Source organism: Sparus aurata, chromosome 3 (assembly GCF_900880675.1).
Source record: "Sparus aurata chromosome 3, fSpaAur1.1, whole genome shotgun sequence".
Lineage (NCBI taxonomy): Eukaryota > Metazoa > Chordata > Actinopteri > Spariformes > Sparidae > Sparus > Sparus aurata.
This window is the reverse complement of record NC_044189.1, coordinates 9,381,071-9,402,910: the sequence shown is the minus strand read 5'-3', so window position 1 is coordinate 9,402,910 and position 21,840 is coordinate 9,381,071. Positions and strand designations below refer to the sequence as shown.

Sequence of the window (21,840 nt, the reverse complement as noted above, 5' to 3'; positions counted from 1 at the left end):
TTTGTTTTAAGAAATTTGTGATGGACAGACACTTCCAGAAAGAAAGACAGATAGACAGCCAAGACAGACAGATGGATGGACCACAGACGGACGGACAGAGAGACAGACACATGAACGGACAGATGGATGGATGGACAGACAGACGTATGAACAGACACGTACAGACAGAAAGACAGACGGCAGATGCACGGACAGAAGGACGGATTGACAGAAAGACAGATAGACAAGACACACGGATGGATGGACAGACAGATAGATGGACCACAGATGCACGGGTGGATGGGCTGATCTATAGACGGACATAAAAACGGATGCACCGACAAATGGAAAGATGCACAGACAGACAGAAAGGCAGATGGATGGACAGACGGACATATAAACACCTGCAAAACAACCCACAGTGCTACAGTAGAAGTCTCCAGTGTCACATTTCACCAAGATAACACACCATAATCACACACAGGCCGAAGCCTCTGTGGCCGGTGCACATTACAGGGGGAAAATAAAGGTGCATGCGGAACACCCAGCCCTGTTATCACGATCCTCAACAATCTATTTAAGCGGGGATAAAATGTGGTTACATGATATGGTGCTACTTTATAATGTGGGACGTTCTCCTCCACGTTCATTCATCGGGGCGCTGTAATATCGAGGGCTGAACAGGAAGGTATTCAGTAAAAAGAAAAAAACAAGGTGTAACCCTAGCTTTAGGAAAAACACCATATACCTTTGACAGACTTTGGCGTGAGCCTTTTTCTCATGCTGCAGTTCCAATTTACATGTCAGATTCGGTCACTTCACTTCACTGTTAGCAGTAATACTGCTCTGGAGTACTGTCGGTGCATTTCTTTTCTTCCCTTTCCTTATCAGTGTCCGTGTTATGGAGGGCCGACAGGTATAAAAGGAGGGACATGAAGGTGGGGACGGCCATAAAGAACGAGAGGAACGGAACTCGAGATGGAGAAAACAAGGATGCTCGTGCTCTGTGTTTGTTTGACCTTCATGTCAGTGGGCTGCGTTGAGGTAAGGGACACTTTGGACTTTGTTTTTTTGGGGGGCCTGAGGTTGATGGCTCAGTGATGGCGGAGCACTTCAGCACTCTCTGATTGAGTGGACAGCTGATTTACGTATGTGGAACATGAACACAAAGCAAACTGCCTCTTTGTTTTTCCCCCTTTGAGTATGGTGGCATTCAAATGAGTCAAGGAGGTAAATGAATCATTTAAATGCATCACAAAGTGTAGGCAAATAGAGCCTTTTTTTATTCAGGCGGTGGATTTTTGTGTTTGGACTTTATTTTGTACAGGAAAATAAAAAATTTAAAAAAACAGTCACCTTGTTAAACTGGAACACTTGATTGAGAGTGAAATAATAAATAAAATAATGAGAACAAAAATAATGATTTCATTGTTGAACTGTGAGACTTTAGTCATCATAAGGGCCATTTAAAAGCTTCTGTGGAGCTTTTATTCGGAGCACTTAAACGACTTTCCATCAACGTCGGCTTAAAAATTGGCAGCTGAGAGTTCATTCCTGACCTCGGGAACAGCAGTTTATTTTGTGTTTGTGGTGTTTTGGTATTTATTCTTATCATATTTTCTATACTTTATGAAAACCCAAAACATAGAAAAAAGCATTGGTTACCTACATTTGCTATGATGACTTTGAGTGTTAGTCGATGGATTTAATTAACCTTTGGTCAAATTTCCCCTGGAGACTGTTTTTCACTCAACCCTGTGAGGTCAGATTTCTCCCGCTCTATTGTAATCGTGAGCAGGAGATGTATTAATAAGTCCTCCGCTGCTATAAATCCGTGAAACTGAATATATTGGACCTACTTTACTTTGTCTTTTTTTCTTTTCGCCGAGGTGAGTCACCGGCGCGCTCGGATTTCCAGATGGAGCAGATATGACCTATCAGGAAAAACAGAGCGTCGGTTTTGGGCGGCGGGTAAAGAAGTAACACGAAAAAGAGGCAAAGTGTAGATACGGCCGTGTGCAATTAGTGGAGGGCAGACGCACACTGCAGGCCTCTTCTGAAAACCACAGCGGTATGCAAAGCAGGACTAATGTCTCCGGGCCTCATGTACTCGCTTGGAACAGCAGGTGCTTGACCTTTCGCGTTGTGTGGCTGTGATTTGTCGCCGACACTGAGCCAGGGTGTTCTGAAGCTTCATCTACGGCAACGGGCAGGGAATCGTAACACTTTTAAATCAGAGAGTAGGAGGAAGATTCAGCACGGCGATAAGGGCTGCAGACACACAGCTGCAGGTCCCTCTTGCTTTGCCAGGTCTGTACTGGGGATTTTTTTCTGCGACCACAAACGTAGCGGAGGAATTGGAGGGGAGTGGAAGAACATAAAGCCAATCAGCAGTAGTGTTTCTTTCCCATGTAACCTCTTGGGGAATATAGTTTCTTCCACACCAAAAGCGAAATGCGAGGTTTGATATCGATCTCATGTCCGTGCGTCTACGCGGCCGAAGTCAGGGCGTGGCAGCGTCCAGGTCACAAAAAACACCAGGAAGACAGTGAATCAGCTCCGTCTAAACAACTGGCTACATTTACGCACTATGGCGCCTTTGTTTAACTTTGTTTACGACATTTGTGTTTTTTAGGGGAAGTTTACTTCCTGGAACTATTTATCAGCAAACATCAGCCAGATGTTGTGTGCAGCTTTCTGAACTCTAGCCGTAACGGTGATTATAACAGTGATCACAATAATCGGCAACCCAAAGATGCTGAGGAAGAACTAGGTGGACATGAAAATGATGCATGCTCCAACATCTATTGTAACTAATACTGAAATCACAAATGGTTGATTTTACCTTTCTGTTCATGGATTCATCGTATAAAAAGACAGCTTTAGAGGTGTTGGAAGCTAAGCTACGCTAATTACGTCCTGACTTCAGTTCCAAATGAAATGCGAAGTCACGGGGTTGCTATTAATCTTGTTGTCTGAGTCTTTTTCTTGCATTTTTTTTTTAAATCTAAAATGTTAATGGTTCTGGTTTTTATTGCTGCTGGAACCACACAAAAAAATGTAAAAATACCTGGAAAAGATCAACACGCATTTCTCGAAAAACTTGAACTAATAAAACCCAAACCACCAAGCTCAGCACGAGGAGAAAGTTAGAAAACAGGTTGCTTTGGACTTGTCTCTTCTCTTCAACAATACAAACTGTTGTTCTCTTTTACAGGGAACAAATTCAACAGGGAGCAGCAGCACCACCACTGGATCAACAGCCACAACGCTGCCCAGCACCACGACCACCAATATCACTGTAACCACGCCCACGGCTCCACCCTCATCCACCTCCGCCACCACCACCACCACCACCACCACTGCCACCAATGCCACCACTACGACACAGAGCACAACATCCACTCCACCAACCACCAGCTCTGGAAGCACCCCTCAGCAACAGTCTACACTTGGGGCCACCGGGCCCAGCAGTACCAAAACTTCAGTCACAACGTCAAAAGATGGGTCTGCCTCTTTGACCGGGTCCTGCGGTCTACTCCTGGTGCCTGTGATCTCTGTTCTGATCTACGGTGTATAGGACTCATGTGAAAAGGCAGAAGCAGATCACAGATTCACCTTTCCTCTATTGAGATATTTGATTTAATCTCCTCTATTTACCCTCTTGCTGTGACTCCTATTAGCGCTATGAAGTGATTTGTTTGTTCTGAGCTCTTTTTCACTCTCTACCGAGACTGTTGCCCACAATTATACTAAATGATGTATAATCCCGCTGTTCAGATGTTCAAAACCACTACATTTTAATCACAAGAAACAAATGTAAACACAGGATACGACATTTCTCTGTATTCTTTTTTGAAAATTAAATGTTAATTGACAACATCATTGCCACTGGATTTCACATATATTGTCAGAATGCATATCAAAGTGTTTTTAAGGAATACAATTTAAGGGTTTCATCGACTACGGCCAAATTTTGTGTGCAGCTGATAAGCCAAGCCCTCCCATTGAAGTCCACGGAGAGCACATCCATGATTGGGCGACCCCTTTTGCACATTTAAAAGTCTATGTTCATGTTACCTGTACGCAGATTGAAGAACCTTAGTTATTCTAAAAGATTCAAGAATCGAGGAATTGGCCACCTGTTGGATTCATACTCATAACACACAGCGGGCAGCACATCACCAGAGTGACCAATATTGTATTGTTTTCGTATTCTGTTGATCATTTTAGTTCATTTTTGAACCTTTCAAAAATAAATTCTTACACCAGGCTGTTTGTCCTGAACCACCTTCAATGTTTTGCTTTGTCTTTTTTCTCCGGACTACGATGACGGGCTCTCAGGAAATGACATCGTGTTGTATGTATTTTTGTGTATTTGTATCTTAAACTCAGTCAGTCACTCGAGTAATGTAAGTATGTAGGTTGTGATGAAATTGCTGGAGCTGACCTAAAGAAGGCTGAAGAAGGGTACATCTTTCAGTTTGATTATAGTCGAATTTCTGACAAGTTTTGGGACATTTTCAAGAAGATGAAGCTGTTGAATAAATGATTTATCTGGAACTGTCTTCCTAAATTCTGCTGAAACACGAAGTCAGCAGAGACGAGGTATCTCTTATCCATATCTGGATTGATGTCATTTGGCTCAGCTTGAAGGTTTTGCATTTGTGGTCCGTCACTGGGGTGGAGACTTGAGGCCAGGCTTCCTGAATGGAAACAGGTATCAGGTGAAAAAAAATCTGATTGCCCTATAAAAGAGCCTGACTCAAGAAAGACAGAGTTTACAAAGATTCTGGGCAAGGACACGCAAGTGTTTCGACCGCGCTGGACGTTAAAAAAAAGAAAGAAATACGATTGAAAAGTTGATTTAGAAAAAACAAGTGAGGCTTAAATAGGAAACATCCTGCTGTCTGATTGTCTTCAAGAGAAAACCATCTCTCATCCAACATGAAGTTCATCGTCCTGGGGCTGTTTTCCCTGTCTCTGCTGGGACTCGTCTGCGCACAGGTAATATAAGATCTTCCTCGCTGGTTGTAAAGTAGAGAGACGCATCAAAGAACAAGACAGAGAAGAAAAAAAAATCAAAATCCTAAAGGAGAAAGTTCTTCAGATTTAATAGTTTCTTCCTAGTTTAACCACTAAAATGATTTCTGAAAATGAAAAGCTCTAATATCACGAATAAAAGATCAAATTCACTCCTGTAAGAATTTAGTCGAATTAATGACGAAATGTAACTGAGTACGTTTACTCAAGTTCTATACTTAAGTATAATTTTGAGGTGCTTCACTTTCACTCCACTCCACTTTTGAGGCATACATTGGGCAATATTCTACTTCTCACTCCACTACATGTATCTGATTACTGTAGTCACTAGTTGCTTTGCAGATTACATGCTGTGTTAGAGCGAAAGCTGTACATTTCTTAATTGATTTATTAATTTGTTATATACTTACAACATTTATTGTCTAAAAATAACGTTCAATACTTAAACACATTTATAATCAGATACTTTGACTTTTACTCAATTACACTTCCTGTGAGTGAAGTCATTTTTAAACACAATATCTTTACTGTGTGCAGTGTTGTAAGAGGGATCCAAAAGTCATTCTCAAGTAAAAGTAAAGATATCGAGTTAAGGTTATTACTTTGATATGAGTGAAAGTCATATATACATATATATATGTGTGTATATGTATACATGTATGTATGTACATAAGAATTTTCTGATTACTAAAATCTTTTCTCTTGTTTTATCTGATTTCAATACTTATACATTTCAATACTAGCTCAGGTGTAGCTTGTAATAGTCAAAGTAACTAATAAATAAAGTTAGCAAATAAATGTTGTGGGAGTACAAAGTACAACATTTGCCTCCAAAATGTTGTGGAGTGGAAGTGTAAAGTAGCGGCAAATGGAAATACTCAAATAAATACAAGTACAGTACCTCAAAACTGTGTAAAATTTAAAATTGAGTACATATACTTAGTTACATTCCACCATTTTATTTAAGTATGACTTTCTGATACTTATACAACTGTGCTGCCTGTGTTTGAATTTTTCCTGACCAATGTCATTTAAATATTCATGTCAAAAATTGAACATGAATGTAATTAAAATCAATGACAAGATTGAAATTTGGATTCATGGAGTATTTATCTTCTTCTTCTTCTTCTTCTTCTTCTCCAGGCGTCAGGGAGCCAATCCTCGCGTAATGGTACAGCGACGATCTCCAATACCACCTCCAATGCGGAGTCCAATAGCAACACCCCAAAGGTCAGCACCACCTCCTCGCCAACCAGTCCCATCAGCACCAAGGCCCCCAGCCCTATGACAATAACGTCGACTGGGACCAGTCCCTCGGGGAAGACCACAACCACCATGACTACAAAGACCACGACCACCATGACCACAAAGAGCGGACAGGGCCAGATCTTCACCTCTGTCAGCCTGCTGGTTTTGTCATCATGTGTTCTTCAAGCACTTTGGCAGTGAGCGCCGTCTTGAGGCTCACAGCCGGAGTGACAACAACACCGTTTAACACTGTGTGCGCCTGCAACATTCGCTTTAGAGGAAATACATTTAGCAGTTGACCGTGTTGAAGAAAATTGTGTTTTCTTGATTATGAGATGATGATTAGTGAGTGAAAGGGGCAGAGTCGGTTTATGATTTTGCTTAGAAACTTTGACAGACGCGAACCAGATTCTGCAAAATAGAAAATAAATACATTTTATAAAATCACAAGGAGTTTACACATGTTAGTTTTCATTAGAAGAGATTATTGCTGCCTGGTCTGTACTTGAGGGTGATATATCCTAAATCATATTTACACTCTGTACATACTGTAGGCCTATTTATTGTCCTGTATGATTCTATCTACTCCATCAAATATATTACATTAATAAATATGAATGAATGAAAAAGAATTGTTGTATTGACCTTTGAAGCCACGTGTGTGTGTGTGTGTGTGCGTGTGTGTCTGTATCTGTGTGCATCCATATAATTACTTCTGTATCAGATTTTCTTTCTTAATTGGTTCAAACACCAATAAATGTTGAATAAACAGCGTAAAAAATCTCCAAGAACGTATTTACAGCGGGGCCGGCCCAAGGCATAAGCGAACTATGCAGCTGCTTAGGGCCCCGTGACCACTAGAGGGCCCACAAGAGCAATTCACTTAAAAAAGAAAAAAGTAATTGTTTTTTTTTTCCATGTGTGAGTAATGATGATTCATATACTATCAAATGTACATACTTGTACAAAAAACAACAGCAGCAACAACAACAACAACAACAACAACAACAAAACCCCAACAACAAAGAGTGTAGTTTCCTACTGCCTCTCTGCTCGAAATGTCAGAGCTCCGCTAGTGACGTGTGCAGTGCAGCCAACCGTGCAGTGCGCACGCAGCATCCAGGAGCTAGGAGCAGGTGAAAGATGTCGCAAAAAAGGACTTACCCTTAGCAGAAAAAAGAAAAAGGAAGAAAGATGAAGACGACAAGATAAAGGTATGTCTTAGTAAGGTAACATTTGTTGATATTTTGTTCCAAATATGTGTAATACTTTGAATAAGTTGATTTTCAGTGTATATACATCATTCTGGGTCGCTTTTTGGCATCAAAACAACGTTTTTGATAACAGTGTTTGATAGCAAATGTTTAATAACTAACGTTAATTACAAACGCGGTGACGTTTGCTAGCAATATGGTTCTGCATTAATTAAATAATTTAGTTAACTGACTAGTTTGAGGTATGTTGTTTGCAATTGTTTGCTGCAGAGCACAGTAAATAATGTGAGTAAATAAACATATTCCTTTTACATCATCTCACTAATATGCTCATACCTTATATGAAACTTCCCCAGGAGCACTGTTAAAATATTTTGGAGGAGGCACTGACACAGCCCAGGGGCAATCCACCTCCTTAGGAGCGGCTAAGGCTGATGAATGAGGTGATCAAAAACTGTCACCATGTATATTTAATTTCTAGTCAAATTATCTCATTAAGATATACTAATATAAGATATAATCATATGACAAGGGATATGTTGTTTTTTTTTTAATCTCAAGTCCATCTCTAAAACAGCCTTTAATAGCTCAGTGCACTGCAGAACATTCTGAGATGAATTTTTTTTTTTAATACAACATATAATTATATGACAAGGGACATGATTTTATGCAAATCCATATTATTTCAAAACTTCTCAAACAATTTTCAGTTGTTCTACAGTTTGTTTTCTTATTACAAGCTATAGCTGTACTTTTTTATTTAGAAAATAAGCTGCATCATTTTCAAGTGTAATATGACTATAACATGCTAGCTTGTTTTTCATCTTAGGTCCATCTCTATCCTCTGTGCCCACTGTCCCTTTTGTGTCTTCTGCAACCTCAGCCGTACCTGGTAAGTTAACAACAAAACAGCCTTTATAATTGCTCAGTGTACTGCAGAATATTCTGAGATGAATCATTTTGTCCAAAATATTATTGTAATTTCCCTGTAGGTCCTTCATCTTTGGTCATCAAGATTGATTTGTCCTCATCAGCGTCCAGTTTGGAGCAGGGATCAGCAGCTCCACCAGTTGACCTAGCTGAGTGTCCCTCTTTCCTGTCAGACTCAGAAAGGACTGAACAGGTATTAAGAGGGCCACTGCCTATAGAGGACACAGTCATATTCCCAAAAAGACACGATGGCCGAAGCCCCAACCCACATTTCATCAAAGATTTTGCACATTTTTACATAGTTTTCAGACCTAATTCATCTTAATATTTTATTTATAAACCATTTGTGTTACCTTGTACCTAGTATTTGTCTGATTTTTTAAAATTTATTGTATCTAATACTGTCTGTTTTCATACATTTGGTGTTGCAGTTTATTTAAAAAAATAATGATGAAGCAGATTGTGTTTGCAGTAAACGATTAGTTTATTTTGTTACTTTTAATTGGCCTAGATGACATTCGGTATCCCACTTAGTACTATATCACTTTGAATATTAAGTGTTAATCAAACCCAGGCTGCTCTTGTAGCTGAATTTGCTACCATTTCAGAATAAAAACCATAGAAGGGTAAAACATGTTTGGCTGCGCTTTAAGGTTTTATGTATTGACTACTAATGTGTCGCCAGTAGGGGGAGTTGCTGACTTTGCCAAATATTAATTGAAAGATTTTTCTGTAAATTTGCAAATCTGGTGTCTGCTTCCATGGCATTAATCGCTGTGGATTACAATCTAACTACAACAAAAAGTTCTCACATTTAGTTCTACAAGTGTATTCGTGATGATAATAATGACAATAATCATTATTACTGGCAGTAATAGAGGGCCACAAAATCAAATTTTGCTGAGGGCCCCATGGAGGCTTGGGCCGGCTCTGATTTACAGTATCTATCAATCAAAAATAAAAAGCATTTTAAAGAAATTTGTGGGGCATTTTCAAGTGGTTATACTGTCGGCACTACTGTTGCAAAGACGCGAATAAATAAACAATAGAAATTAATTGCCGTTTAACCTTCCTTTGCCCTGGTGGCAGACAAAATACTGTAGTGATAGTGAGGTTTATAGGGAACCAGCAGATGGTTTAATTTTTCTATATTCATTAGATTGTGTGATCCACCTGTACTTCATAACGATACGTTGATGTGAGACTAAGTCCTTTGTTAGGTTAAGTATTCAGTAGAAAAGTGAAAAAACACATGCGTGAAAATGCCTTCTTTGCATTTGTTTGAATGTAATGAAGAAGCAGACTTTAGCAGTAGTGTTTCTTTCCCATGTAACCTCTTGGGGAATATAGTTTCTTCCACACCAAAAGCGAAATGTGAGGTTTGATATCAATTTCATGTCTACGCGGCCGGTGTCAGGGTGTGGCAGCGACCAGGTCGCAAAAAACACCAGGAAGACGGTGAATCAGCTCCGTCCAAACAACTGGCTACATTTACGCACTATGGCGCCTTGTTTAAATTTGTTTACGACATTTGCGGTTTCTAGGGGAAGTTTACTTCCTGGAACTATTTATCTGCAAACATCAGCCAGGTGCTGTTATTTGTGTGCAGCTTTCTGAACTCTAGCCGTAACGGTGATCATAACAGTGATCACAATAATCGGCAACCCAAAGATGCTGAGGAAGAACTAGGTGGACATGAAAATGATGCATGCTCCAACATCTATTGTAACTCATACTGCAATCACAAATGGTTGATTTTACCTTTCTGTTCATGGACTCATCGTATAAAAAGACAGCTTTAGAGGTGTTGGAAGCTAAGCTACGCTAATTACATCCTGACTTCAGTTCCAAATGAAATGCGAAGTCATGGGGTTGCTATTAATCTTGTTGTCTGAGTCTTTTTCTTTCCTTTTTTTAAAAATCTAAAATGTTAATGGTTCTGTTTTTTATTGCTGCTGGAACCTTACACCAAAAAAAAAAAAAATACCTGGAAGAAGATCAACATGCATTTCTCAAAAAACTTGAACTAATAAAACCCAAACCACCAAGCTCAGCACGAGAAGAAAGTTAGAAAATAGGTCGCTTTGGACTTGTCTCTTCTCTTCAACAATACGAACTGTTGTTCTCTTTTACAGGGAACAAATTCAACAGGGAACAGCAGCAGCACCACCGGATCAGCAGCCACAATGCTGCCCAGCACCACGACCACCAATATCACTGTAACCACGCCCACGACTCCACCTTCATCCCCCTCTACCACCACCACCACCACCACTGCCACCACTACGACACAGAGCACAACGTCCACTCCACCAACCACCAGCTCTGGAAGCACCCCTCAGCAGTCTACACTTGGGGCCACCGGGCCCAGCAGTACCAAAACTTCAGCCACAATGTCAAAAGATGGGTCTGCCTCTTTGACCGGGTCCTGCGGTCTACTCCTGGTGCCTGTGATCTCTGTTCTGATCTACGGTGTATAGGACTCAAGTGAAAAGGCAGAAGCAGATCACAGATTCACCTTTCCTCTATTGAGATATTTGATTTAATCTCCTCTATTTACCCTCTTGCTGTGACTCCTATTAGTGCTATAAAGTGCTTTGTTTGTTCTGAGCTCTTTTTCACTCTCTACCGAGACTGTTGCCCAATCATACTAAATGATGTATAATCCCGCTGTTCAGATGTTCAAATCCACTACATTTTAATCACAAGAAACAATGTAAACACAGGATACGACATTTCTCTGTATTCATTTTTGAAAATTAAATGTTAATTGACAACGTCATTGCCACTGGATTTCACATATATTGTCAGAATGCATATCAAAGTGTTTTTAAGGAATACAATTTAAGGGTTTCATCGACTACGGCCAAATTTTGTGTGCAGCTGATAAGCCAAGCCCTCCCATTGATGTCCACGGAGAGCACATCCATGATTGGGCGACCCCCCCTGTCACCATGGTTACAAAAATAAACTTGGGCTTAGCATTGCAGAGCATTTGCAATTTTGGTTAGGTTTAGGCAACAAAATGACTTGATTAGGATTGTCTTATCACACGCACGTAAAACTGGACTTTTGCGTGCTGAAAGCAATTTAGACAGCCGATCCTTGAGTCTTCCAGGCGTCTGCGATCTGGGAATGAGACGCAGCATTCGAGAATCTCCTTTTGCACATTTAAAAGTCGATGTTCATGTTACCTGTACGCAGATTGAAGAACCTTAGTTATTCTAAAAGATTCAAGAATCGAGGAATTGACCACCTGTTGGATTCATACTCATAACACACAGCGGGCAGCACATCACCAGAGTGACCAATATTGTATTTTTTTCGTATTCTGTTGATCATTTTAGTTAATTTTTGAAAAAATAAATTCTTACACCAGGCTGTTTGTCCTGTACCACCTTCAATGTTTTGCTTTGTCTTTTTTCTCCGGACTACGATGACGGGCTCTCAGGAAATGACATCGTGTTTTATGTATTTTTGTGTATTTGTATCTTAAACTCAGTCAGTCACTCGAGTAATGTAAGTATGTAGGTTGTGATGAAATTGCTGTAGCTGACCTAAAGAAGGCTGAAGAAGGGTACATCTTTCAATTTGATTATAGTCGAATTTCTGACAAGTTTAGGGACATTTTCAAGAAGATGAAGCTGTTGAATAAATGATTTATCTGGAACTGTCTTCCTAAATTCTGCTGAAACACGAAGTCAGCAGAGACGAGGTATCTCTTATCCATATCTGGATTGATGTCATTTAGCTCAGCTTAAAGGTTTTGCATTTGTGGCCCGTCACTGGGGTGGAGACTTGAGGCCAGGCTTCCTGAATGGAAACAGGTATCAGGTGAAAAAAAATCTGATTGCCCTATAAAAGAGCCTGACTCAAGAAAGACAGAGTTTACAAAGACTCTGGGCAAGGATACGCAAGTGTTTCGACCGCGCTGGACGTTAAAAAAAGAAAGAAATACGATTGAAAAGTTGATTTAGAAAAAACAAGTGAGGCTTAAATAGGAAACATCCCGCTGTCTGATTGTCTTCAAGAGAAAACCATCTCTCATCCAACATGAAGTTCATCGTCCTGGGGCTGTTTTCCCTGTCTCTGCTGGGACTCGTCTGCGCAGAAGTAATATAAGATCTTCCTCGCTGGTTGTAAAGTAGAGAGACGCAACAAAGAACAAGACAGAAAAGAAAAAAAATCAAAATCCAAAAGGAGAAAGTTCTTCAGATTTAATAGTTTCTTCCTAGTTTAACCACTAAAATGATTTCTGAAAATGAAAAGCTCTAATATCACGTATAAAAGATCAAATTCACTCCTGTAAGAATTAAGTCGAATTAATGACGAAATGTAACTGAGTACATTTGCTCAAGTTCTATACTTAAGTATAATTTTGAGGTGCTTCACTTTCACTCCACTCCACTTTTGAGGCATACATTGAGCAATATTCTACTTCTCACTCCACTACATGTATCTGATTACTGTAGTTATTAGTTGCTTTGCAGATTACATGCTGTGTTAGAGCGAAAGCTGTACATTTCTTAATTGATTTATTAATTTGTTATATACTTACAACATTTATTGTCTAAAAATAACGTTCGATACTTAAACACATTTATAATCAGATACTTTGACTTTTACTCAGTTACACTTCCTGTGAAGTCATTTTTAAACACAATATCTTTACTGTGTGCAGTGTTGTAAGAGGGATCCAAAAGTCATACTCAAGTAAAAGTAAAGATATCGAGTTGAGGTATTACTTTGATATGAGTGAAAGTCATATATACATATATATGTGTATATGTATACATGTATGTATGTACATAAGAATTTTCTGATTATTAAAATCTTTTCTCTTGTTTTATCTGATTTCAATACTTTAGCTCAGGTGTAGCTTGTAATAGTCAAAGTAACTAATAACTAAAGTTAGCAAATAAATGTTGTGGGAGTACAAAGTACAATATTTGCCTCCAAAATGTTGTGGAGTGGAAGTGTAAAGTAGCGGCAAATGGAAATACTCAAATAAATACAAGTACAGTACCTCAAAACTGTGTAAAATTTAAATTGAGTACATCTACTTAGTTACATTCCACCATTTTATTTAAGTATGACTTTCTGATACTTATACAACTGTGCTGCCTGTGTTTGAATTTTTCCTGACCAATGTCATTTAACTATTCATGTCAAAAATTGAACATTAATGTAATTTAAATCAATGACAAGATTGAAAATTGGATTTATGGTGTATTTATCTTCTTCTTCTTCTTCTTCTTCTTCTCCAGGCGTCAGGGAGACAATCCTCGCGTAATGGTACAGCGACGATCTCCAATACCACCTCCAATGCGGCGTCCAATAGCAACAACCCAAAGGTCAGCACCACCTCCTCGCCAACCAGTCCCATCAGCACCAAGGCCCCCGGCCCCATGACAACAACGACGACCGGGACCAGTCCCTCGGGGAAGACCACGACCACCATGACTACAAAGACCACGACCACCATGACTACAAAGAGCGGACAGGGCCAGATCTTCACCTCTGTCAGCCTGCTGGTTTTGTCATCATGTGTTCTTCATGCACTTTGGCAGTGAGCGCCGTCTTGAGGCTCACAGCCGGAGTGACAACAACACCGTTTAACACTGTGTGCGCCTGCAACATTCGCTTTAGAGGAAATACATTTAGCAGTTGACCGTGTTGAAGAAAATTGTGTTTTTGTGATTATGAGATGATGATTAGTGAGTGAAAGGGGCAGAGCCGGTTTATGATTTTGCTTAGAAACTTTGACAGACGCGAATCAGATTCTGCAAAATAGAAAATAAATACATTCTAAAAAATCACAAGGAGTTCACACATGTTAGTTTTTATTACAAGAGATTATTGCTGCCTGGTCTGTACTTGAGGGTGACATATCCTAAATCATATTTACACTCTGTACATACTGTAGGCCTATTTATTGTCCTGTATGATTATATCTACTCCATCAAATATACTACATTAATAAATATGAATGAATGAAAAAGAATTGTGGTATTGACCTTTGAAGCCACGTGTGTGTGTGTGTGTGTGTGTGTGTGTGTGTGTGTGTGTGTGTGTGTGTGTGTGTGTGTGTAGGTGTGTATGTGTGTCTGTGTCTGTGTGTATCCATATAATTACTTCTGTATTAGACTTTCTTTCTTAATTGGTTCAAACACCAATAAACGTTGAATAAATAGCGTAAAAAATCTCCAAGAACGTATTTATAGTATCTATCAATCAAAAATAAAAAGGAGCACTTTAAAGAAATTTGTGGGGCATTTTCAAGTGGTTATACTGTCGGCACTACTGTTGCAAAGACACAAATAAATAAACAATAGAAATTAATTGCCGTTTAACCTTCCTTTGCCCTGGTGGCAGACAAAATTCTGTAGTGATAGTGAGGTTTATAGGGAACCAGCAGATGGTTTCATTTTTCTATATTCATTAGATCGTGTGATCCACATTTACTTCATAACGATACGTTGATGTGAAACTAAGTCCTTTGTTAGGTTAAGTATTCAGTAGAAAAGTCAAAATACACACTCGTGAAAATGCCTTTTTTGCATTTGTTTGAATGTAATGAAGAAGCAGACTTTAGCAGTAGTGTTTCTTTCCCATGTAACCTCTTGGGGAATATAGTTTCTTCCACACCAAAAGCGAAATGCGAGGTTTGATATCAGTTTCATGTACGTGCGTCTACGCGGCCGGTGTCAGGGTGTGGCAGCGACCAGGTCGCAAAAAACACCAGGAAGACAGTGAATCAGCTCCGTCCAAACAACTGGCTACATTTAGGCACTATGGCGCCTTGTTTAAATTTGTTTACGACATTTGTGGTTTCTAGGGGAAGTTTACTTCCTGGAACTATTTATCTGCTAACATCAGCCAGGTGCTGTTACTTGTGTGCAGCTTTCTGAACTCTAGCCGTAACGGTGATCAGAACAGTGATCACAATAATCGGCAACCCAAAGATGCTGAGGAAGAACTAGGTGGACATGAAAATGATGCATGCTCCAACATCTATTGTAACTCATACTGCAATCACAAATGGTTGATTTTACCTTTCTGTTCATGGATTCATCGTATAAAAAGACAGCTTTAGAGGTGTTGGGAGCTTAGCTACGCTCATTACATCCTGACTTCAGTTCCAAATGAAATGCAAAGTCATGGGGTTGCTATTAATCTTGTTGTCTGAGTCTTTTTCTTTCCTTTTTTTAAAATCTAAAATGTTAATGGTTCTGTTTGTTATTGCTGCTGGAACCACAAAAAAACAAAAAAACAAAAATACCTGGAAAAAGAATAACATGCATTTCTCAAAAAACTTGAACTAATAAAACCCAAACCACCAAGCTTGACAGCACGAGAAGAAAGTTAGAAAATAGGTCGCTTTGGACTTGTCTTTTCTCTTCAACAATACCAACTGTTGTTCTGTTTTACAGGGAACAAATTCAACAGGGAACAGCAGCAGCACCACCGGATCAGCAGCCACAATGCTGCCCAGCACCACGACCACCAACTACCAGCTCTGGAAGCACCCCTCAGCACAGGGGCGGTTCTAGGGGGGGGGCCAACAGGGGCCAGTGCCCCCGTAACTCTGAGTCTGGACCCCCCTGTGGCCCCCCTGACAGGGAGTCTGCATTAATAATACAATGACAGATTTCTTGCAATAATTTTGTTCTGAAGGGAAAGGCAGAAATAAAGTGTCTCAGCAGTTTACAACCCAATCAATATTGCTGAAATTGTAAACACTGCTTTGCCTGAATGAGGGATTTATCCTTTTTTCCGGGTTGTATGTGCCCACTAACAAAAAAGCCGGCCCCAACCTGGCCCCCCTATTAAAACTGGTCTAGAACCGCCACTGCCTCAGCAGTCTACACTTGGGGCCACCAGGCCCAGCAGTACCAAAACTTCAGCCACAACGTCAAAAGATGGGTCTGCCTCTTTGACCGGGTCCTGCGGTCTACTCCTGGTGCCTGTGATCTCTGTTCTGATCTACGGTGTATAGGACTCAAGTGAAAAGGCAGAAGCAGATCACAGATTCACCTTTCCTCTATCCAGATATTTGATTTAATCTCCTCTATTTACCCTCTTGCTGTGACTCCTATTAGCGCTATAAAGTGCTTTGTTTGTTCTGAGCTCTTTTTCACTCTCTACCGAGACTGTTGCCCACAATTATACTAAATGATGTATAATCCCGCTGTTCAGATGTTCAAAACCACTACATTTTAATCACAAGAAACAAATGTAAACACAGGATACGACATTTCTCTGTATTCTTTTTTGAAAATTAAATGTTAATTGACAACATCATTGCCACTGGATTTCACATATATTGTCAGAATGCATATCAAAGTGTTTTTAAGGAATACAATTTAAGGGTTTCATCGACTACGGCCAAATTTTGTGTGCAGCTGATAAGCCAAGCCCTCCCATTGATGTCCACGGAGAGCACATCCATGATTGGGCGACCCCCCCGTCACCATGGTTACAAAAATAAACTCGGGTTTAGCATTGCAAAGCATTTGCAATTTTGGTTAGGTTCAGGCAACAAAATGACTTGATTAGGATTGTCTTATCACACGCACATAAAACTGGACTTTTGCGTGCTGAAAGCAATTTAGACAGCCGATCCTTGAGTCTTCCAGGCGTCTGCGATCTGGGAATGAGACGCAGCCATCGAGAATCTCCTTTTGCACATTTAAAAGTCGATGGTCATGTTACCTGTACACAGATTGAAGAACCTTAGTTATTCTAAAAGATTCAAGAATCGAGGAATTGACCACGTGTTGGATTCATACTCATAACACACAGCGGGCAGCACATCACCAGAGTGACCAATATTGTATTTTTTTCGTATTCTGTTGATCATTTTAGTTAATTTTTGAAAAAATAAATTCTTACACCAGGCTGTTTGTCCTGAACCACCTTCAATGTTTTGCTTTGTCTTTTTTCTCCGGACTTCGATGACGGTCTCTCAGGATATGACATCGTGTTGTATGTATTTTTGTGTATTTGTATCTTAAACTCAGTCAGTCACTCGAGTAATGTAAGTATGTAGGTTGTGATGAAATTGCTGGAGCTGACCTAAAGAAGGGTACATCTTTCAGTTTGATTATAGACGAATATCTGACAAGTTTAGGGACATTTTCAAGAAGATGAAGCTGTTGAATAAATGATTTATCTGGAACTGTCTTCCTAAATTCTGCCGAAATAGGAAGTTAGCAGAGACAAGGTATCTCATTCATATCTGGATTGATGTCATTTGGCTCAGCTTGAAGGTTTTGCATTTGTGGCCCGTCACTGGGGTGGAGACTTGAGGCCAGGCTTCCTGAATGGAAACAGGTATCAGGTGAAAAAAAATCTGATTGCCCTATAAAAGAGCCTGACTCAAGAAAGACAGAGTTTACAAAGACTCTGGGCAAGGATACGCAAGTGTTTCGACCGCGCTGGACATCAAAAAAAGTAAGAAATACGATTGAAAAGTTGATTTAGAAAAAACAACTGAGGTTTAAACATCCTGCTGTCTGATTGTCTTCAAGAGAAAACCATCTCTCATCCAACATGAAGTTCATCGTCCTGGGGCTGTTTTCCCTGTCTCTGCTGGGACTCGTCTGCGCACAGGTAATATAAGATCTTCCTCGCTGGTTGTAAAGTAGAGAGACGCATCAAAGAACAAGACAGAAAAGAAAAAAATTCAAAATCCAAAAGGAGAAAGTTCTTCAGATTTAATAGTTTCTTCCAAGTTTAACCACTAAAATGATTTCTGAAAATGAAAAGCTCTAATATCACGAATAAAAGATCAAATTCACTCCTGTAAGAATTTAGTCGAATTAATGACGAAATGTAACTGAGTACATTTGCTCAAGTTCTATACTTAGGTATAATTTTGAGGTGCTTCACTTTCACTCCACTACACTTTTGAGGCATACATTGGGCAATATTCTACTTCTCACTCCACTACATGTATCTGATTACTGTAGTTACTAGTTGCTTTGCAGATTACATGCTGTGCTAGAGCGAAAGCTGTACATTTCTTAATTGATTTATTAATTTGTTATATACTTACAACATTTATTGTCTAAAAATAACGTTCGATACTTAAACACATTTATAATCAGATACTTTGACTTTTACTCAATTACACTTCCTGTGAGTGAAGTCATTTTTAAACACAATATCTTTACTGTGTGCAGTGTTGTAAGAGGGATCCAAAAGTCATACTCAAGTAAAAGTAAAGATATCGAGTTAAGGTTATTACTTTGATATGAGTGAAAGTCATACATACATATATATGTGTGTGTATGTATACATGTATGTATGTACATAAGAATTTTCTGATTACTAAAATCTTTTCTCTTGTTTTATCTGATTTCAATACTTATATATTTCAATACTAGCTCAGGTGTAGCTTGTAATAGTCAAAGTAACTAATAACTAAAGTTAAAAATAAATGTTGTGGGAGTACAAAGTACAACATTTGCCTCCAAAATGTTGTGGAGTGGAAGTGTAAAGTAGCGGCAAATGGAAATACTCAAATAAATACAAGTACAGTACCTCAAAACTGTGTAAAATTTAAAATTGAGTACATATACTTAGTTACATTCCACCATTTTATTTAAGAATGACTTTCTGATACTTATACAGCTGTGCTGCCTGTGTTTGAATTTTTCCTGACCAATGTCATTTAAATATTCATGTCAAAAATTGAACATGAATGTAATTTAAATCAATGACAAGATTGAAAATTGGATTCATGGAGTATTTATCTTCTTCTTCTTCTTCTTCTTCTTCTTCCTCTTCTTCTCCTGGTACAACGAAGAACACCACCACCTCCATGCCATCAACGACGACCAACATGACTACAAAGAGCGGACAGGGCCAGATCTTCACCTCTGTCAGCCTGCTGGTTTTCTCATCATGTGTTCTTCATGCACTGTGGCAGTGAGCGCCCTCTTGAGGCTCACAGCCGGAATGACAACACCATTTAACACTTTGTGCGCCTGCAACATTCGCTTTAGAGGAAATACATTTATCAGTTAACCGTGTTGAAGAAAATTGTGCTTTTGTGATTATGAGATGATGATTAGTGAGTGAAAGGGGCAGAGCCGGTTTATTATTTTGCTTAGAAACTTTGACAGACACGAATCAGATTCTGCTAAATAGAAAATAAATGCATGTTTATTACAAGAGATTATTGCTGCCTGGTCTGTACTTGAGGGTGACATATCCTAAATCATATTTACACTCTGCACATACTGTAGGCCTATTTATTGTCCTGTATGATTATATCTACTCCATGAAATATATTACATTAATAAATATGAATGAATGAAAAAGAATTGTTGTATTGACCTTTGAAGCCACATGTGTGTTCGTGTGTGTGTGTGTATTAGATTTTCCTTCTAAATTGGTTCAACAACCAATAAATGTTGAATAAACAGTGTAAAAAATCATCAAAAACGTATTTACAGTATCTATCAATCAAAAATAAAAAGGAGCATTTTAAAGAAATTTGTAGGGCATTTTCAAGTGGTTATACTGTCGGCACTACTGTTGCATAGACACAAATAAATTAACAATAGAAATTAATTGCCGTTTAACATTCCTTTGCCCTGGTGGCAGACGAAATTGTGTAGTGATAGTGAGGTTTATAGGGAACCAGCAGATGGTTTCATTTTTCTATGTTCATTAGATCGTGTGATCCACATTTACTTCATAACGATACGTTGATGTGAAACTTAGTCCTTTGTTGATTTAAGTATTCAGTAGAAAAGTGAAAATACACACTCGTGAAAATGCCTTTTTTGCATTTGTTTGAATGTAATGAAGTATCACATGCCAAATACTAGGATATTATCCAAATATCCTAGTATTTGGCATGTCCCCATGTTTTAGCATGCACTCTAGCTGGCATGGACTCCACAAGTTTGTTTGAGATTTGCAAGAACTCCTAGAAAACCAAAGATGAGTGACAAGGGTCATTTTTCCTTTCAGGATGGGAAGCTCAAATGCTGGGCTGATGTCATGCTGCTGTGTTCCATGTCAGCAGTCGTAGATAACATAGGGGATCTGAAAGATTGTGATAATTTCTTCACAAAATCTTGTGTATAGCTAAAATCTACAGGGACATTTGGGCATATTTAGGACAAAATAACATTTGATAACCCAGCTTTTTACTCTCCATTGTCTTTTCAGTTGCTGGTCAGTCAGTAAGCAGTGAAATGAACACAGCAGTGTGATTTTTGAGCTTGATTGCGACGTTACAGGAAAACAGCCGCTATGTGAATATGGTCTATGGACATTCCCCCACAGACCTCAACGCCATTGAACACTTATGGGGGCACTTAAATGCTGAGAAAGCCAAGGATTTTGTGACATCACAAGACGACAAAATCATGCTGGGACAACACGTGTCATCAGGTTTTGCACAAACTTGTGGAGTCCTTGCCAGCTCGAGTGAATGCAGTAATTCAAGCAAATGGGGGACATACCAAATATTCTAATATTCTTTTCAAACATGCAACTTTGAACCCGAATCGTTAGGCTGATGATGTCTTTTGTGACAAATGCAAAATAGGATCACTTTGGTAAGACTTTCTGACCCTACTATACTTTTTTTGTTAAAAGAGAAGGTTTATTCAAGAGGGAGGCTCCACACAAGCTTTTGTTGTCTGTCATAAAGAGCATTTGACATGAACACCGAGCCGACACCCCTGAATATTGGACGACAGCCCTGTCTTCACCAAAACAACAAGAACAACAGCACATTCAGGTCAGTATTCAAATATTGTCAGATTACTTTCCATATTGGCTCACACCGTCGATCTAATCAAAGTAACCACGTATGGTATGGCAGCATGGCCTTTTTTTTTTTTTCATTCGTGCTAGATGGTATCACTAAGTCACAACAGTACCATTCATGCGGGGCCTCAGCTGGCTGACATGTGGAATATGTAGAATGTTATTTTTAGCTATGCAAAAACATTAACATTAAGGCTAAGTCACAAAAGATGGTGATGTGTAGGTTTCATAACTTTCCTTTTGAAAGAACACCTACATCCGTTTTAAGGGCATTTTTGTATTAATAAGTATGCTTGAACTGAAACCTGTAACTTCTTTGACACTGCTGCCCTCCTTTCTGTCCACAGAAAACGTGCAGTTGTCGGCAAACGCTGTGAAGTGATATTACTACCTGAAATTTACAAACAGTGTGCTCTGTGATATTTCGAAATGACTTTATCAGCACTCTCTATCAAGGCAGGTGCAAACCAAAAGCCATAAAGTGCAGTGAAGAGAAACTTCTGAGATAGTATCTGGCAATAAAATCATTAAAAAGTGACCACAGTATATCCTGCAACTCAACAACCAGCAACCAGAAGGAAAGAGGAATCATTTTCTTTTGTATTATTGACATAGCTGCTTCAACTTACTG

At 39.2% G+C, this 21,840-nt stretch overlaps 2 protein-coding genes and 2 long non-coding RNA genes across 6 annotated transcripts; all 4 read left to right on the top strand.

Moving 5' to 3' along the window:
* Nucleotides 1-669: 669 nt before the first annotated feature.
* Nucleotides 670-4,276, top strand: LOC115579076 (integumentary mucin C.1). The gene is made up of 2 exons (XM_030412555.1): nt 670-1,023; nt 3,197-4,276. The coding sequence occupies exons 1-2, from the start codon at nt 958-960 to the stop codon at nt 3,557-3,559; spliced, it is 429 nt and encodes a 142-aa protein (XP_030268415.1). The 5' UTR covers nt 670-957; the 3' UTR covers nt 3,560-4,276.
* A 529-nt stretch (nt 4,277-4,805) lies between these two features.
* Nucleotides 4,806-6,823, top strand: LOC115579361 (A-agglutinin anchorage subunit-like). Its single transcript, XM_030412866.1, has 2 exons — nt 4,806-4,986; nt 6,166-6,823. The coding sequence occupies exons 1-2, from the start codon at nt 4,927-4,929 to the stop codon at nt 6,469-6,471; spliced, it is 366 nt and encodes a 121-aa protein (XP_030268726.1). The 5' UTR covers nt 4,806-4,926; the 3' UTR covers nt 6,472-6,823.
* Nucleotides 6,824-7,379: 556 nt separating this feature from the next.
* Nucleotides 7,380-8,716, top strand: LOC115579164 (uncharacterized). Its single transcript, XR_003983617.1, has 3 exons — nt 7,380-7,484; nt 8,314-8,376; nt 8,477-8,716. It is a non-coding gene; the product is annotated as an uncharacterized LOC115579164 (long non-coding RNA).
* Nucleotides 8,717-17,339: 8,623 nt separating this feature from the next.
* On the top strand, nt 17,340-19,747 carry LOC115579123 (uncharacterized). Of its 3 annotated transcripts, none has more exons than XR_003983594.1 (4): nt 17,340-17,402; nt 17,623-17,870; nt 17,948-18,029; nt 19,228-19,747. It is a non-coding gene; the product is annotated as an uncharacterized LOC115579123 (long non-coding RNA). The 3 variants fall into 3 exon arrangements; XR_003983593.1 differs by having other exon boundaries at nt 17,360-17,402; nt 17,680-17,870; XR_003983592.1 differs by having other exon boundaries at nt 17,351-17,870.
* Nucleotides 19,748-21,840: the final 2,093 nt, after the last annotated feature.

Coding starts and splice junctions, on each gene's coding strand:
- LOC115579076 (XM_030412555.1), top strand. CDS start 958: ATGGAGAAAACAAGGATGCTCGTGCTCTGTGTTTGTTTGACCTTCATG. Junction 1,024..3,196: donor TGTCAGTGGGCTGCGTTGAG/GTAAGGGACACT, acceptor TCTCTTTTACAG/GGAACAAATTCAACAGGGAG.
- LOC115579361 (XM_030412866.1), top strand. CDS start 4,927: ATGAAGTTCATCGTCCTGGGGCTGTTTTCCCTGTCTCTGCTGGGACTC. Junction 4,987..6,165: donor TGGGACTCGTCTGCGCACAG/GTAATATAAGAT, acceptor CTTCTTCTCCAG/GCGTCAGGGAGCCAATCCTC.